Source organism: Tachyglossus aculeatus, chromosome 6 (genome assembly GCF_015852505.1).
Source record: "Tachyglossus aculeatus isolate mTacAcu1 chromosome 6, mTacAcu1.pri, whole genome shotgun sequence".
NCBI classification, from domain to species: domain Eukaryota; kingdom Metazoa; phylum Chordata; class Mammalia; order Monotremata; family Tachyglossidae; genus Tachyglossus; species Tachyglossus aculeatus.
In genome coordinates, this window is record NC_052071.1 from 34,865,151 (window position 1) to 34,883,345 (window position 18,195).

At 50.5% G+C, this 18,195-nt stretch overlaps 1 protein-coding gene across 1 annotated transcript; it reads left to right on the top strand.

Moving 5' to 3' along the window:
• The first annotated feature begins 15,643 nt into the window (after positions 1-15,643).
• LOC119929709 (transforming protein RhoA-like) lies at positions 15,644-17,723 on the top strand. The gene is made up of 4 exons (XM_038747946.1): positions 15,644-15,801; positions 15,986-16,106; positions 17,295-17,425; positions 17,526-17,723. Exons 1-4 carry the CDS (start codon positions 15,646-15,648, stop codon positions 17,697-17,699), a joined length of 582 nt encoding a protein of 193 aa, XP_038603874.1. The 5' UTR covers positions 15,644-15,645; the 3' UTR covers positions 17,700-17,723.
• The last annotated feature ends 472 nt before the right edge of the window (positions 17,724-18,195 follow it).

The following is an 18,195-nucleotide window of genomic DNA, read 5'->3' on the forward strand; positions in this document are numbered from 1 at the left end:
CCCTCCGCCTTACCTCCTTCCCCTCCCCACAGCACCTGTATATATATATATATACAGTACTATATATATATAGTAATAAATACGTACAAACATATATATATATACGTTTGTATGTATTTATTACTCTATTTGCTATTTTATTTGTACATATTTATTCTATTTATTTTATTTTGTTAATATGTTTTGTTCTCTGTCTCCCCCTTTTAGACTGTGAGCCCCCTGTTGGGTAGGGACCGTCTCTAGATGTTGCCAACTTGTACTTCCCAAGCGCTTAGTCCAGTGCTCTGCACATAGTAAGCGCTCAATAAATAAGATTGATGATGATGATGATGTATATACGTTTGTACGTATTTATTACTCTGTTATTTTATTTGTACATATTTATTCTATTTATTTTATTTTGTTAATATGTTTTGTTTTGTCCTCTGTCTCCCCCTTTTAGACTGTGAGCCCGCTGTTGGGTAGGGACTGTCTCTAGATGTTGCCAACTTGTACTTCCCAAGCGCTTAGTACAGTGCTCTGCACACAGTAAGTGCTCAATAAATATGATTGATTGATTAGTACAGTGCTCTGCACACAGTAAACACTCAATAAATACGATTGAATGAATGAATGAATGAATATATGCATATACGTTTGTACATATTTATTACTCTATTTTATTTGTGCATATTTATTCTATTTATTTTGTTAATATGTCTTGTTTTGTTCTCTGTCTCCCCCTTCTAGACTGTGAGCCCGCTGTTGGGTAGGGACCGTCTCTATATGTTGCCAACTTGTACTCCCCAAGCACTTAGTCCAGTGCTCTGCACACAGTAAGCGCTCAATAAATACGATTGATTGATTGATTAGTCCAGTGCTCTGCACACAGTAAACACTCAATAAATACGATTGAATGAATGAATGAATGAATATATGCATATACGTTTGTACATATTTATTACTCTATTTTATTTGTGCATATTTATTCTATTTATTTTGTTAATATGTCTTGTTTTGTTCTCTGTCTCCCCCTTCTAGACTGTGAGCCCGCTGTTGGGTAGGGACCGTCTCTCTATGTTGCCAACTTGTACTCCCCAAGAGCTTAGTCCAGTGCTCTGCACACAGTAAGCGCTCAATAAATACGATAGAATGAATGAATGAACTTGCTTCCAGCTCCTTCTGTGACTTGGGAGCCACGCAGGTCTCTGTGGGGGTGAGTCCGTGGCGCCGCTGGGCATCTTTGAGAGCTGGTGGACCTTTTGTCCGTGGGTGGATCTGGTGAATGTCTGGTCCTCTCCCCACTCTTCAGAAACCTCAGAGGGTTGTCCTTTCTTCTCCACATCACACAGAACCTCCTGACGGTTCGTTTTCAGGCGCCAAATCGGCTCCCACCCTCCAAGTCTTCCAACCTCCCCATCTTGCCACTCTTCCTCATCCCCCCTCCTGCCACTGACCCCTTTCCTCAGGTCTTCCCCTCTGTTTGGACTGCCTTCTCCCTGCGTAGTCTACAGACCACAAATGAGAAGCAACGTGGCATAATGGATAGAGCACGGGCCTAAAAGTCGGAAGGACCTGGGTTCTGAGCCCAGCTCCGCCTCTTGCCTGCTGTGTGACCTTGGGCAAGTCACTTAACTTCTCTGTGCCTCAGTGACCTCATCTGTCAAATCAATCAATCAATCAATTGTATTTATTGAGCGCTTGGGAAGTACAAGCTGGCAACATAAAGAGACAGTCCCTACCCAACAGCGGATATGGGGATTAAGACCGTGAGCCCCACGCGGGACAACCTTTTTTAAAACAATATTTAATTTTTTTTAATATTTAAATATTTTAAATATTTTAAAAATTAACAATATTTATTACTCTGTTTATTTATTTATTTTACTTGTACATATCTATTCTATTTATTTTATTGTGTCAGTATGTTTGGTTTTGTTCTCTGTCTCCCCCTTCTAGACTGTGAGCCCACTGTTGGGTAGGGACTGTCTCTATATGTTGCCAACTTGGACTTCCCAAGGGCTTAGTACAGTGCTCTGCACATAGTAAGCGCTCAATAAATATGATTGATGATGATGAACATAGAGAGACAGTCCCTACCCAACAGTGGCTATGGGGATTAAGACCGTGAGCCCCACGCGGGACAACCTTTTTTTAAAACAATATTTAAATTTTTTTTAATATTTAAATATTTTAAATATTTTAAAAATAAACAATATTTATTACTCTATTTATTTATTTATTTATTTTACTTGTACGTATCTATTTATTTTATTGTGTTAGTATGTTTGGTTTTGTTCTCTGTCTCCCCCTTCTAGACTGTGAGCTCACTGTTGGGTAGGGACTGTCTCTATATGTTGCCAACTTGGACTTCCCAATCACCTAGTACAGTGCTCTGCACACAGTAAGCGCTCAATAAATACGACTGATTGATTGATTTGTTCTCTGTCTCCCCCTTCTAGACTGTGAGCCCACTGTTGGGTAGGGACCGTCTCTATATGTTGCCAACTCGTACTTCCCAAGTGCTTAGTACAGTGCTCTGCACACAGTAAGCACTCAATAAATACTATTGATTGATTGATTGACAACCTGAATTCGTTGTATCTACCCCAGCGCTTAGAACAGTGCCTTGGCACATAGTAAGCGCTTAAGAAATACCATAATCATTATTATTAATTATTAGTAACAAATACCACCGCCCCCCCCAAAAAAAACTCTCCCCATCTTCAAAGCCCTTTTGGTAGCATATCTCCTCCAAGAGGCCATCTGCAATTCGTTTCCCCCTCCTCCCCCTCTCCATCCCCCCCCCGCCTTACCTCCTTCCCTTCCCCACAGCACCTGTATATATGTATATATGTTTGTATGTATTTATTACTCTATTTATTTATTTTACTTGTACATATCTATTCTATTTATTTTATTTGGTTAATATGTTTTGTTTTGTTCTCTGTCTCCCCCTTCTAGACTGTGAACCCACTGTTGGGTAGGGACCGTTTCTATATGTTGCCAACTTGTACTTCCCACAGTACACTGCACACAGTAAGCGCTCAATAAATACAATTGATTGATTGATTGATTGATGGGTTGATCTCCCTACCTTATGTCCCCCCCTCCCACATCCACACTTCCGTATTTGAATACTCACCTACATCTCACATCATTTACGTGCATTGATCATATTTACTGACTGCTTACCCCGTGCAGAGCTCTGTACTAAGCACTTGGGAGAGTACAACAGAATTGATAGACCTGTTCCCTGCCCACAGAGATCTTACAGTCTAGAGGGAGAGACAGATATTAATGTAGGTCAAGAATTTATGGCTAGGTTCACAAGTGCCGGGGGGCTGAAGGAGGGGTGAAGAAAGAGTGCGACTCCAAGTACAAGGGGGATGCAGAAGGGAGGGAGAGAAGAGGAAATGAGGGCTTAGTCGGGGAAGGCCTCTTGGAGGAGACGGGCCTTCAGGGAGGGTTTGGAGGGGGGGGAAAGCCATCGTCGGTCGGCTAGGAAGAGGGAAGACGTTACAGGCCAAAGGCAGGACGTGGGCGAGAAGTCGGCGGCGAGATGGAGCGGATCGAGGCAGGGTGAGCAGGCTGGCACTGGAGGAGCAAAGTGTGCGGGCTGCCCTGTAATAGGAAAGCGGCAAGGCTAGGTAGGAGGGGGCAAGGCGATCTAGTGCTTTATAGCTCTTTTATATCTTACATCGTATCTTTTTTATATTTTATTACTTCCTCGTGCCTGCAGTACACTTCCTTATTCATTCATTCATTCATTCAATCGTATTTATGGAGCGCTTCCTGTGTGCAGAGCACTGGACTAAGTGCTTGGGGAGTACAAGTTGGCAACATACAGAGATGTGCCTACCCAACGGTGGGCTCACAGTCTAGAAGAGGGAGACATCATCATCAATCGTATTTATTGAGCGCTTACGGTGTGCAGAGCACTGTACTAAGCGCTTGGGAAGTACAAATTGGCAACATATAACAAAACAAAACCTATTAACAAAATAAAGTAAATAGAATAAATATGGACAAATAAAATAGAGTAAAACGTATATATATACACATACATATATACATATGTATATATATACAGGTGCTGTAGGGAGGGGAAGGAGGTAAGGCAGAGGGGCTGGGGAGGGGGAGAGGAAAAAGGGGACTCATCATCATCATCATCATCAATCGTATTTATTGAGCACTTACTATGTGCAGAGCACTGTACTAAGCGCTTGGGAAGTACAAATTGGCAACGTATAGAGACAGTCCCTACCCAACAGTGGGCTCACAGTCTAAAAGGGGGAGACAGAGAACAAAACCAAACATACTAACAAAATAAAATAAATAGGATAGATATGTACAAGTAAAATAAATAGAGTAATAAATATGTACAAACATATATACAGGTGCTGTGGGGAAGGGAAGGAGGTAAGATGGGGGGATGGAGAGGGGGATGAGGGGGAGAGGAAGGAAGGGGCTCAGTGTGGGAAGGCCTCCTGGAGGAGGTGAGCCGTGAGGAGGGCTCTCCCGTTAGACTGTAAGCTCCTAGAGGGTAAGGATCCTAGCTACTGATTTTATTCTATCCAGTTCGGTCCCCCGTTCACAACAGGTGCCCCATAAGTACTATTTCTCCCCGCCTCTTGGCGTTTAGAGTGATGAAGAGCTAGCCCTGTGGTTCAGCAGCTCCCTGATATCAGTGGTCCTGGATTCTTCCCACCTCATCCTGGACCACGCAGCTTTTAGTCAGTTGGGAATGGTTGAAATAATCTGAACGTTTGAGACCCTGAGCAGACAACGAGCTGCTTGCGCTGAACTCTTCCGAACTCTTACCCTGCTCTGACATTTTCAATAGCTTTTTAAATAGGCTTTTTTTCCGACACCCAACTTAACTGTAAAGCAGTGTTTGTAGTCTTGCAAAATCTCGCGTTAAGAAAAACTTGCACGCCAGTACTTACCTGTTCTCCTGCTGCAGAAAGGCGCAAATCCATTTTTTCCATAACGCAGCAGAGTCCACACTTGTGTTGTCCTAAAAACATTTCTTCATTCCTTGCTCGTGTTTTAACCGTAACGCGTTATGGTAGAATCGAGTGCATGTACAGCCACCCATTTTATATGGTGAGTTTCTTGAGGGCAGGGCTTCACCTGATTGGTATTGTATTCTTCTTAGCGCATAGAGCTGTTGGTACATTGTAGTATTACTGGTAAAATAAATAACTGATGATGATACAGTGCATAGTGCTGTTGGCACATTGTAGTATTACTGGTAAAATAAATAACTCTGATGAGGATACCTGCGGTCCTTGGGTCAAAGGACCCAGATCTGTAGTCATTTTAGGTGGGATGGGGTCCAGCTGGGAGGGGGCAGAAAGAATGGGACTAGCCAGAAAGGGGGAGAGCTCCTTAGGCCTATCGGGAGGTGGGACGAACTTTAAAAATCAAGACCGGCCCTCCCAAAGTGAAATATCTAGGCCGTTTACATTGGCCCATCACGCCATTCTCCACTCGGAGCTCCAGAATATCTGGTCGCTTTACTATTCCTTAATTCATTCAATTGTATTTATTGAGCGCTTACTATGGTAGTAGTGATGACATTTATTAAATGCTTCGTGCACAGCACTGTTGTAAGAGCTGGGAAAGAATTAAACATTGGGGAATTAGACCCTTTATACTTTTCAGAGGTGTCCTGGCTGTGCAGACCACTTCCCTGAAGCGAGAGACAGGGTGCATCCAAACCTGGGACAAGAGCCCGGTCAAGAGGAGCCAAAGGCCCCCGTGAAGCCCAGGCCATTGGAGTTTTTCCACTTCCCATTAGGGTGGACCCCGGGGGCTCTCAAGAACACTGGACATCTCTTGGCCAACCCCTCCCACACCTGCCAGACGCCAGTACCGGGTGGGGCAGAACAGCGAAACTCCTTGTGGCCCAGGAATGTGTCTGTTCATTGTTATAATAGTAATAATGATGGTGTTTGGTTAGCACTTCCTACGGGCCAGGCACTGTACTAAAGGCTGGGGTGGATACAAGCCAAGCAAGTTGGACCCAGTCTCTGTCTCAGGTGGAGCTCACAAGTCCCAATTCTCATTTTATGGCTGAGGAAACTGAGGCCCAGAGAAGCAAAAAGTGACTTTGCCCCAGGTCACACAGCAGACAAGTGGTGGCGCGGACGTGAGAACCCATGACCTTTTGAGTCCAAAGCCCGTGCTCTATCCACTAGGCCATGCCGCTTCCCAAGTGCTTAGGGTGGAGCTTTGCACACAGTAAGTGCTCAATAATTACGAATGAATGAATGAATGAGCTCATTGTGGGCAGGAATCATCATCAATCGTATTTATTGAGTGCTTACTATGTGCAGAGCACTGTACTAAGCGTTTGGGAAGTACAAATTGGCAACATATAGAGACAGTCCCTACCCAACAGTGGGCTCACAGTCTAAAAGGAATGTGTCTGTTGTTACCTTGTACTCTCCGAAGTGTAGAGTACAGTGCTTTGCGCACGGTCAGCGCTCAATCATCATCATCATCAATCGTATGTATTTATTGAGCGCTTAGCACTGGACTAAGCACTTGGGGAGTCCAAGTTGGCAACATATAGAGACGGTCCCTACCCAACAGTGGGCTCACAGTCTAAGAGGGGGAATAAATACTCAAGAGGAGAACAAAACAAGGCACAGTAAGAAAATAAAATAAATAGAATATGTACAAATAAGAGTAATAAATACGTACAAACGTATATATATATACGTTTGTACGTATTTATTACTCTATTTTATTTGTACATATTTATATATATATACAGGTGCTGTGGGGAGGGGAAGGAGGTAAGGCGGAGGGGCTGAGGAGGGGGAGAGAAAGGAGGGGTCTCGGTGTGGGAAGGCCTCCTGGAGGAGGTGAGCCGTGAGGAGGGCTCAGAAGGGAAGAAGAGGGCTAGATTGGCGTCGTCGTCAGGGCGGGCCGCACTCCCTCAGGGGAGCCATTTGGCCCGCCTGACGAGGAAATCCTCCCGGGCGCCGATTGGTCCGTAGGCCCGCCACGCCGGGCGGCCCCGCTCGCTCATTGGTCGGCGCGGCCGTCCATCCGCGGGCTCTCCGGGGTCGGTCCCGCCGCTTCCGATTGGCCGGCCCGGGCCGCCGCCGCCGCCCGGCGATTGGCTGGGGCGGCCCCCTGGGCCCGCCCCGGGCGGGGCGCGCCCCATTGGCTGCGGGCCCCGGGCGGCCCGCCGTGATTGGCCGGGGCTCCCGTCCGTCCGGCGGGGGGGGGGCAGGGGGCGGGCCCCGGGACCGTCGCTGAGGGGGGGTGGGAGGGAGGGAGGGAAGGAGGGAGGCGGCGGCGTTGGGGGCCCACTGCGGCGGCGGCGGCGGCGGCGGCGGCTCGGGGCTGGGCAGGGCACGGCGCGGCGCGGCGCGGCGCGGGCGAGCGGAGTCCGGTGAGGGGGGCCGTCTGGTGGCGGGGCGGCCGGGGGGGGGGGGTCGCTCCCCCGCTCCCCCGCTCCCCTCCCAAACCCGGGGGGGCGGGGGACGCGGGGGGCTGAGTCAGGGCGGCGCTCGGGCCGGGCCGGGCCGGGCCGGGGCTGGGGGAGGGGAGGGGAGGGGCGGGGGTCACGTGTTCCCGGCGGTTGGCCGGGTGGGGGGGGGGGGGGGTCCCCCGTCCGCACAACCCTTCCCTCCGTGTGAGCATGCGCCGGAAGCCCGCCCAGCCCCACCCCGGGGGGAACCTCCTCCTCCTCCTCTCCTCCCCCTCCTCTGCCCCTTCTTCCTCTTCCCCCTTTTCTATCTCTTCTCCTCCTCTTCTTCCTCCTCCTCCTCCTCTCCCTCCCCCTCTCCTCCTTTCCCTCCTCCTCTTCTTCCTCCTTTCCCTCCCCCTTTTCTTCCTCTTCCTCCTCCCCCTCCCTCCTCCTCCTTCCCCCTCCCTCCTCCTCCTTCCCCCTCCCTCCTTCCCCCTCCTCCCCTCCCTCTTCCTCCTCTTCCCCCTCCTCCTCTCCTCCTCTTCCTCCCCCTCTCCTCCTCTTCCTCCCCCTCCTCCTCTTCCTCCCCCCTCCTCCTCTTCCTCCTCCTCCTCCCCCTCCTCCCCCCCTCCTCCTCTTCCTCTTTCTCCTCCTCCCCCTTCTCCTCTTCCTCCTCCTCTTTCTCCTCTCCTCTTCCTCCTCTCCTCTTCCTCCTCTCCCTCCTCCTCCCCTCCTCTTCCGCCTCCCCCCTCCTCTTCCTCCTCCCCTCCTCTTCCTCCCCCTCCTCCTCTTCCTCCCCCCTCCTCCTCTTCCTCCTCCCCTCCTCTTCCCCCTCCCCTCCTCTTCCTCCTCCCCTCCTCTTCCTCCTCCTCTCCTCTCTCTCCTCCTCTCCTCCTCTCCTCCTCCCCACCTCTCTCTCCTCCTCCTCTGCTCTCCCTCCCCTCCTCTCCCTCCTCCTCCTCCCTTCCTCTCCCTCCCCCTCCTCAGTCAATCAATCGTATTGAGCGCTGACTGCGCGCAGAGCACTGGACTAAGCGCTTGGAAAGTCCAAGTTGGCAACCCCTGGAGACGGCCCCTCCCCAGCAGCGGGCTCACAGCCTAGAAGGGGGAGACAGGCAACAAAACCAAACATACTAACTCCTCCTCTCTCTCCTCCTCTTCCCCTTCCTCCTCCTCCTCTTCCTCTGCGTAATAATAATGCCGGCATTTATTAAGCACTTACTGTGTGGCAAGCACTGGGGAGGTTACAAGGTGACCAGGTTGTCCCATAGAGGGGCTCACAGTCTTCATCCTAATTGTACAAATTAGGGAACAGAGGCACAGGGAAATGAAGTGACTTGCCCAAAGTCACCCAGCTGACAGTTGGCGGAGCCGGGATTTGAACCCATGACCTCTGACTCCAAAGCCCAGGTTCTTTCCACTGAGCCACGCTGCTTCTCTAAGAGCCCATGCTCTTCCTCCTCCTCCTCCTCGGCCCGAGCTGCCACGGAGAGGGGAAAAGGCGGGCCCCACCTCCACCCGGAAGTCCTCAGTCATCCATTCATTCATTCCATCGGATTAATTGAGTGTTGAGTGGTGCTGAGCACTGGACTAAGCGCTTGGGAAGGACAGATTGGCAACAGAGACGGTCCCTACCCAACAATGGGCTCACAGTCTACAAGGGGGAGACAGACAACAAAACATCGTATTGATTGAGCGCTTACTGTGTGCAGAGCACTGTCCTAAGCGCTTGGGAAGTACAAATCGGCAACAGCTAGAGACGGTCCCTACCCGACAACGGGCTCCCAGTCTTCAGTCCTAGCATCTGGAGTACTCAAATAATAATACTACCGATGGTATTGCAACTTGGACTTCCCAAGCGCTTAGTACAGTGCTCTGCGCAAAGTAAGCGCTCAATAAATACGATTGATTGATTGTTTTCTCCCCAGCGCTTAGAACAATGCTTTGCACGTACTAAGCGCTTAACAAATGCCATCATTATTATCTGTTAAGCGCTTACTATGTTCTAAGCACTAGGGAGGTTACAAAGTGATCAGGTTGTCCCACGGGGGGCTCGCAGACATAATCCCCATTTTGCAGATGAGATCACTGTGGCCCAGAGAATAATAATAATAATAATGATAATAATAATAATGATGATGGTGTTTGTTAAGTGCTTACCATCTGCAAAGCACTATTGTAAGCACTGGGGTAGATGCAGAGTGGTCAGGTCCCACGTGGGGCTCCCATCTTCATCCCCATTTGACAGATGAGGGAACTGAGGCCCAGAGAAGTGAAGTGACTTGCCCAGAGTCACACAGCTGACACGTGGTGGGGCAGGGATTAGAACCCGTGACCTCCGACTCCCAAGCCCGAGCTCTTTCCACTGAGCCACGCTGCTTCTCCCTCCCCTGTGACCCCTGACCCCCGGCTCCACGCCTCCGGCCGGGGCACCGCATCATCATCATCAATCGTATTTATTGAGCACTTACTATGTGCAGAGCACTGTACTAAGCGCTTGGGAAGTACAAGTTGGCAACATATAGAGACAGTCCCTACCCAACAGTGGGCTCACAGTCTAGAAGGGGGAGACAGAGAACAAAACCAAACATACTAACAAAATAAAATAAATAGAATAGATATGGACAAGTAAAATAAATAAATAAATAGAGTAATAAATATGTACAAACATATATACCACTGCGGAAGAGGCTTCGTGGGGTCCCGGAGGGCCCGAGGCCCGCCCCCGGGCAAGACCGGAATAATAATACAGCGCTAAGCGCTTAGCCCAGTGCTCTGCACACAGTAAGCACTCAATAAATACGATTGATTGATTGAAAAATAATGGTATTTGTTAAGCGCTTACTATGTGCCAACCGCTGTTCAAAGCGAGAGTACTCCCGATTGGGAGCTCGTGGTGGGCTAGGGGATGTCTCTGCTCTGTATTATAGGGCACTCGCCCAAGCGCTCAGCACAGTGCCCCGCACACAGTAAGCGCGCAATAAGGAGGATTGAATAATAACGATGGCAGTTGTTAAGCGCTTTAGTCCGACCCCCGGCCCCTCAGGGACTCCACTGCCTGCCGTGTGACCTTGGGCAAATCGTTTCACTTTTCTGTGCCTCGGTTACCTCGTCTGTAAAATGGGGATTGAGGCCTTAAGCCCCATATGGGACGGGGGTTTGTGCCCAACCTGATTTGCTTGTCTTCACCTCAGTGCTTAGAACAGTGCCTGGTACATACAGTAGCCACCCCCGATTATATATGTTTGTACGTATTTATTACTCTATTTTACTTGTACATATCTATTTTATTTATTTTATGTTAGTATGTTTGGTTTTGTTCTCTGTCTCCCCCTTTTAGACTGTGAGCCCACTGTTGGATAGGGACTCTCTATATGTCACCAACTGGTACTTCCCAAGCGCTTAGTACAGTGCTCTGCACACAGTAAGCGCTCAATAAATACGATTGATTGATTGATTGCCGAGCATTGTTCTAAGCACTGGACGGTGCGGGAGAAGACCCGAGTGGCGGCCCGAGAGACCGAATGTGGCAGGCTACGGGGACGGTTCCGTTCTGCCTCTCTGACTACTAGCAGGAATAATAATAATAATAATAATAATAATAGTGGTATTTAAGCGCTTACTATATGCCGAGCACTGTTCTAAGTGCTGGGGTAGATACAAGGTCATCAGGTTGTCCTACATGGGACTCACAGTCTTAATCCCCATTTTACAGATGAGGTAACTGAGGCCCAGAGAAGTCAAGTGACTTGCCCAGCGTCACACAGCTGATCGGTGGCGGAGCCGGGATTAGAACCCATGACCTCTGACTGTCAAGCCTGTGCTGGGAAGTGAATAGATACCCTTTTAGACTGTGAGCCCGCTGTTGGGTAGGGACTGTCTCTATATGTTGCCAACTTGTACTTCCCAAGCGCTTAGTCCAGTGCTCTGCACACAGTAAACGCTCAATAAATACGATTGATGATGATGATGATGATGATGTTGAGATACACCCAAGATAGGTTCCAGATCTCTTCCCCTCTCAGAAAGATCTTCTAATAATAATAATAATGGCATTTGTTAAGCGCTTACTATGTGCAAAGCACTGTTCTAAGCGCTGGGGAGGATACAGGGTGATCAGATTGTCCCACTTGGGATTCACAGTCTTAATCCCCATTTTACAGATGAGGTAAAAGACTGTGAGCCCACTGTTGGGTAGGGACCGTCTCTATATGTTGCCAACTTGGACTTCCCAAGCGCTCAGTCCAGTGCTCTGCACACAGTAAGCGCTCAATAAATACGACTGAATGAATGAATCTGATTTCCTCCTCTGGAGATTTCAGATCTTGCTGTTAAGATGCAGGTCGATCTCCTAAAGTGTCTTTTCCGGCACACCGCCGCTGGTGAATTAATTTGCCGTCGCGTTCGTTAAGCACTTACTCCGCGCCAAGCACTGTACTAGACGGCGGGGCAGATGCAAGGGAATCACAGCCACAAGCCGTGAACCTGCCCCACGTCGGGCTCGAAGGAGCGATTGCCTGGGTGTGACAGAATCAATCAATCGATCAATAACAGTTTGCTTATTGAGCGTAACGGTCGCTGGGAAGAGTACCGCGCAAGAGTTGGTAGACACATTCCCTGCCCACAACGAGCTTACAATCTGGAAGCGCTTAGCCCAGTGCTCTGCACACAGTAAGCGCTCAATAAATACAATTGATTGATTGATTGGAAGGGGAGACAGGCATTCGTGTAAATAATTTATAACGTGTCCGTAGTCTCCTCTTCCCCCCCCCCAAGGTGTGCCGGCCTAGCCGCGTGAAGTGAGCAAGGACAGCGACTAGTGATCATCATCATCAATCGTATTTATTGAGCGCTTACTGTGTGCAGAGCACTGTACTAAGCGCTTGGGAAGGACAAGTTGGATAATTGTGGTGTTCGTGAAGCACCGACTAGGTTGCCCAAGCACCTTACTAAGTGCCGGGGGAGATAGAAGGATTGAATGAATATATGTATGTATGTTTGTACGTATTTATTACTCTATTTTATTTGTACATATTTATTCTGTTTATTTTATTTTGTTACTATGTTTGGTTTTGTTGTCTGTCCCCCCCTTCTAGCCTGTGAGCCCGCTGTTGGGTAGGAACCATCTCTAGATGTTCCCAAGCGCTTAGTCCAGTGCTCTGCACACAGTAAGCGCTCAGTAAACACGATTGAATGAATGAATGAATGAATATATGTATATACATTTGCACGTATTTATTACTCTATTTTATTTGTACATATTTATTCTGTTTATTTTATTTTGTTACTATGTTTGGTTTCGTTTGTCTCCCCCTTCTAGCCTGTGAGCCCGCTGTTGGGTAGGAACCGTCTCTAGATGTTCCCAAGCGCTTAGTACAGTGCTCTGCACACAGTAAGCGCTCAGTAAACACGATTGAATGAATGAATGAATGAATATATGTATATACATTTGCACGTATTTATTACTCTATTTTATTTGTACATATTTATTCTGTTTATTTTATTTTGTTACTATGTTTGGTTTCGTTTGTCTCCCCCTTCTAGCCTGTGAGCCCGCTGTTGGGTAGGAACCGTCTCTAGATGTTCCCAAGCGCTTAGTCAAGTGCTCTGCACACAGTAAGCGCTCAAGAAACACAATTGAATGAATGAATGAATATATGTATATACGTTTGTATGTATTTATTACTCTATTTTATTTGTACATATTTATTCTATTTATTTTATTTTGTTAATATGCTTTGTTCCCTGTCTCCCCCTTCTACACTGCGAGCCCACTGTTGGGTAGGGACCGTCTCCATATGTTGCCAACTTGTACTCCCCAAGCGCTTAGTACAGTGCTCTGCACACAGTAAGCGCTCAATAAATACGATTGATTACGGGACCCGCAGACTAAGGGATTTTGTTTTATTTTAATGGTATTAACTGCTTACTATGTGCCGGCCACTTTTTACCAAGCACTGGGGTAGATACAAGCTTAACAGGTTGGACCTCGTGGGGCTGTCCCACGAGGGGGCTCAAAGTCTTCATCCCCATTTTACAGATGAGGTAACCGAGGCCCAGAGAAGTGAAATGACTTGCCCAGGGTCACGCAGCGGACAGGTGGCGGGGGGGAGGCGGGGATTAGAACCCAGCTCCTCCTGACTCCCAGGAACCTGCGCCGTCCCCCAGGTCACGCTGCGGGATTCAGGGGAGTGAGGGGTCTGGGGTTCCGGACCTCGCGGCGGGCGGGGAACGGGTCTGTATAGTGTACTCTCCCAAGTGTCTAGTATAGTGCTCTGTGCATAGGAAGCGTTCAGTAAATTCAGTAAAATGGGGATGAAGACTGTAAGCCCCCTCCCCCCCCCCCGCCATGGGACAACCTGATCACCTTGTAACCTCCCCAGCGCTTAGAACGGTGCTTTGCACATAGTAAGCGCTTAGTAAATGCCATCAATGGTGATCCAGTGAAGATCCTCTCTTCCTCCCTTCAAGGCCCTACTGAGAGCTCACCTCCTCCAGGAGGCCTTCCCACACTGAGCCCCTTCCTTCCTCTCCCCCTCGTTCCCCTCTCCATCCCCCCCATCTTACCTCCTTCCCTTCCCCACTGCACCTGGATATATGGATATAATAATAATGATGGCATTTGTTAAGCGCTTACTACGTGCAAAGCACTGTTCTAAGCGCTGGGGGGATATAACATGATCAGGTTGTCCCACGTGGGGCTCACAGTCAATCCCCATTTACAGATGAGGTAACTGAGGCTCAGAGAAGTTAAGTGACTTGCCCAAGGTCACACAGCAGACATGTGGCGGAGCCGGGATTCGAACCCACGACCTCTGACTCCAAAGCCCGGGCTCTTTCCACTGAGCCACGCTGCTTCTCTGTTTGTACATATTTGTTACTCTATTTTACTTGTACATATCTATTCTATTTATTTTATTTTGTTATATGTTTGGTTTTGTTCTCCGTCTCCCCCTTTTAGACTGAGCCCACTGTTGGGTAGGGACCATCTCTATATGTTGCCAACTTGTACTTCCCAAGCGCTTAGTCCAGTGCTCTGCACACAGTAAGTGCTCAATAAATACGATTGATGATCCAGTGAAGACCCGTCCAAACCGGCTCGGCCCCCAGCGACGTGGCTCAGTGGAAAAAGCCCGGGCTTTGGAGTCAGAGGTCATGGGTTCGAATCGCAGCTCTGCCAATTGCCAGCTGGGTGACTTTGGGCAAGTCACTTCTCTGGGCCTCAGTTCTCTCATCTGTAAAATGGGGATGAAGACTGTAAGCCCCCCCCACCATGGGACAACCTGATCACCTTGTAGCCTCCCCAGCGCTTAGAACGGTGCTTTGCACATAGTAAGCGCTTAATAAATGCTATCCTAAGGGAGGGGGAGGAGGAGAAATGGCATTCCGGGTGGCAGCTGCCCCTCCCCTCCCACCACCGCCACACTCACCCTGTCCTCTCTGGCCCAGCCCAGCCTGGCGGGGGAGATGTCGCCGAGGGGCTTCGACCTTAGTACAGTGCAAGCGCTTAGTACAGTGCTCTGCACACAGTAAGCGCTCAATAAATACGATTGATGATGATGACCCGTCTCTGTACCCGGGTGGGGGACTGGATGACCTCGGGTCCGCGGGCCGGGAGTGCCGGCCCGTGGGGAGCTTCCCTCGGGAAAGCAACGTCCACCCCGGGCTGCTGGGAGACGTCTGGGAGTCGGGATATCGTTCATTCATTCATTCAGTCGTATTTATGGGAGCGCTTACTGTGTGCAGAGCACTGGGACTAAGCGCTTGGGAAGTCCAAATTGGCAACATGTAGAGACGGTCCCTACCCAACAGCGGGCTCACAGTCTAGAAGGGGGAGACAGACGACAAAACAAAACATATTAACAAAATAAATAGAATAAATATGTACAAATAAGATAGAGTAATAAATGCGTACAAACAGGTATACTGTTTATATATATATATGTTATATACATATATATATGTATATATATTCAGGTATATATACAGGGATTTCTGGGCTATTGCAATTCTGAGGTCAGTCGGTTGGTCTTTAGACCGTAAGCTCGGTTACGTGGTTACGGCGTCCTCTCCCGAGCGCTGGGCCCAGTGCTTTGCACACAGGAAGAGCTCGAAGTCGGTCGATCGAACGACCACCTGCTTAGTCTGCTTAGTCCGGCGCTCCGCACACGGTAAGCGCTCGATAAATACGATTGATTGATTAGTCCGAGGGCGTCTCCCTTGGTCCCTCAGAGATGGCTGCCATCCGGAAGAAGCTGGTGATCGTGGGGGACGGTGCCTGTGGGAAGACGTGCCTGCTCATCGTCTTCAGCAAGGACCAGTTCCCCGAGGTGTACGTGCCCACGGTGTTCGAGAACTACGTGGCCGACATCGAGGTGGACAACAAGCAGGTAAGGCCGCTCCCCTGCTCCGGAAGGAGCCGCTCGGGTCCTGGCCGTCATCATCAATCGTATTTATTGAGTGCATACTATGTGCAGAGCACTGTACTAAGCGCTTGGGAAGTACAAATTGGGTCCCGCTCCCCGGGGGTCCCTGTCGGGTCGGGTCGCGGCTGACTTTCCCGGCCCGGGGCAGGTGGAGCTGGCACTGTGGGACACGGCCGGGCAGGAGGACTACGACCGGCTGCGGCCGCTCTCCTACCCCGACACGGACGTCATCCTCATGTGCTTCTCCATCGACAGCCCTGACAGCCTCGGTGAGCCCCTGGGCGCCGGCTGGGTGGGCAGGGTGGGGTTTGCCTCGGGGGGCCCCGCTTCTCCGCCGGGGGAGAAGAGAGGCCTCCCAGAACGGGAGCGGGGCCCGGGCCGGGTTGGGCCGCCCGTCCGCCCGGCTCCCCGTTTCTGCCTGCGATGGTCGCCCTCCTTGACACCTATCCTGAAGTTGAAGGATAAAACCTTTCCGTCACCCCCGACCCTTCCTCTCCGGTGACCCTTCACCGCCCCCTTCCCCCCTTATAATGATAATAATAATAATGATGGCATTTATTAAGCGCTTACTATGTGCAAAGCACTGTTCTAAGCGCTGGGGAGGTTGCAAGGTGATCAGAGTGTCCCACGGGGGGCTCACAATCTTAATCCCCATTTTACAGTTGAGGTAACTGAGGCCCAGAGAAGTGAAGTGACTTGCCCAAAGTCACACAGCTGACAATAGGCGGAGCGGGGATTCGAACCCATGACCTCTGACTCCGAAGCCCGGGCTCTTTCCACTGAGCCACGCTGCTTCCCCTTATCTATTCTGAACTTCTGCCATTCACTCATTCTTATTCATTCATTCAATTGTATTTATTCGTATTCACCTCCTCCAGGAGGCCTTCCCAGACTGAGCCCCTTCCTTCCTCCCCCCCCCCCATCCCCCCCATCTTACCTCCTTCCCCTTCCCCACAGCACCTGTATATATGTGTATATGTTTGTACATATTTATTCCTCTATTTATTTTACTTGTACCTATCTATTCTATTTATTTTATTTTGTTAGTATGTTTGGTTTTGTTCTCCGTCTCCCCCTTCTAGACTGTGAGCCCACTGTTGGGTAGGGACTGTCTCTATATGTTGCCAACTTGGACTTCCCAAGCGCTTAGTCCAGTGCTCTGCACACAGTAAGTGCTCAATAAATACGATTGATTCTTGGGGGTGACACGTTCCCATCTCCGCTGGGCGAAGCTCGCGTTGTTTCCAAACCCACCCCCCTCGAGCTTCAGCGGGCGCCCCTCTGTTCTGGCGTCCTGAGGTCCGGCGAGCAGCCGCGCTCGTCGTTTCGTAGGCCCTACCGGACTTCAATCAATCAATCAATGGTATTGAGCGCCTACTGCGTGCACAGCACTGTACTAAGCGCTTGGGAAGGACAGGTGGCCATGGCCGGCTGACCCGGCCTCTCGCTCCCCACAGAGAACATTCCCGAAAAGTGGACCCCGGAGGTGAAGCACTTCTGCCCCAACGTGCCCATCATCCTCGTGGGGAACAAGAAGGACCTGCGGCAGGACGAGCACACGCGCCGGGAGCTGGCCAAGATGAAGCAGGTGGGTGAGGCCGCCCCGGGGTGGGGGACGGACCGGGGGACGGGCGGGGGGAGCCGGGCGGGCGGCCCGCGGCTGACCGGGCGGCGCCGTGCCCCCCCAGGAGCCGGTGCGGCCCGAGGAAGGCCGGGACATGGCCAATCAGATCAGCGCCTTCGGCTACCTGGAGTGCTCCGCCAAGACCAAGGACGGGGTGAGGGAGGTGTTCGAGATGGCCACGCGAGCTGCCCTGCAGGCCAAGCGGGGCCGCAAGAAGACATCCTGCAGTGTGCTCTAATCCAATAAATAGTTGTAGCCCGTTGCCTGCCCCCTCCCCCACCCATCCGCTTTGTTCCGGGCCGCACAGGGGTGGTGGGGGCGTCTCTCCGGTGCCTCCTTGAAGAGTCGGGGGGCTGGGGGGAGTGGCGGGGGGGTCTCTCCTTCCTGGAGCCTCCCAAAGGCTAGCTTGACCCAATCCCTTCTCTTCCCGGGACAAGCGTCGCATGGGGGGGGCAACGTCCCCTACCTCTCCCCTTCCTCTCCCCGCCCCGTGGGAAGTGGCCCGCCAGGCCGGCCGCCCCCGCTGTACAGAGTGGTTCATAAAATGAGGCTATTTATCGGGGGCTGGGCCCTGGGGACCCTCTCTTTTAGGAGGGGCCCAGCTGGGGGAGGGAAACGGGGGACCCGGGTGGGGGGGCGGGGGAGAGGGTGCCAGCCCGGGGCTGGCTCCGCCTCGGAAGATGGACTGGAGACAAATTCTGTAATAAATTTGTAGCGGTGTTTAGTATAGACGA

Excerpts from the sequence above, each read along its gene's own strand:
- LOC119929709 (XM_038747946.1), top strand. The coding sequence starts at position 15,646 with ATGGCTGCCATCCGGAAGAAGCTGGTGATCGTGGGGGACGGTGCCTGT. Across the intron at positions 15,802-15,985 it reads TCGAGGTGGACAACAAGCAG|GTGGAGCTGGCACTGTGGGA; the intron begins GTAAGGCCGCTC and ends GGCCCGGGGCAG. Across the intron at positions 16,107-17,294 it reads CGACAGCCCTGACAGCCTCG|AGAACATTCCCGAAAAGTGG; the intron begins GTGAGCCCCTGG and ends CGCTCCCCACAG.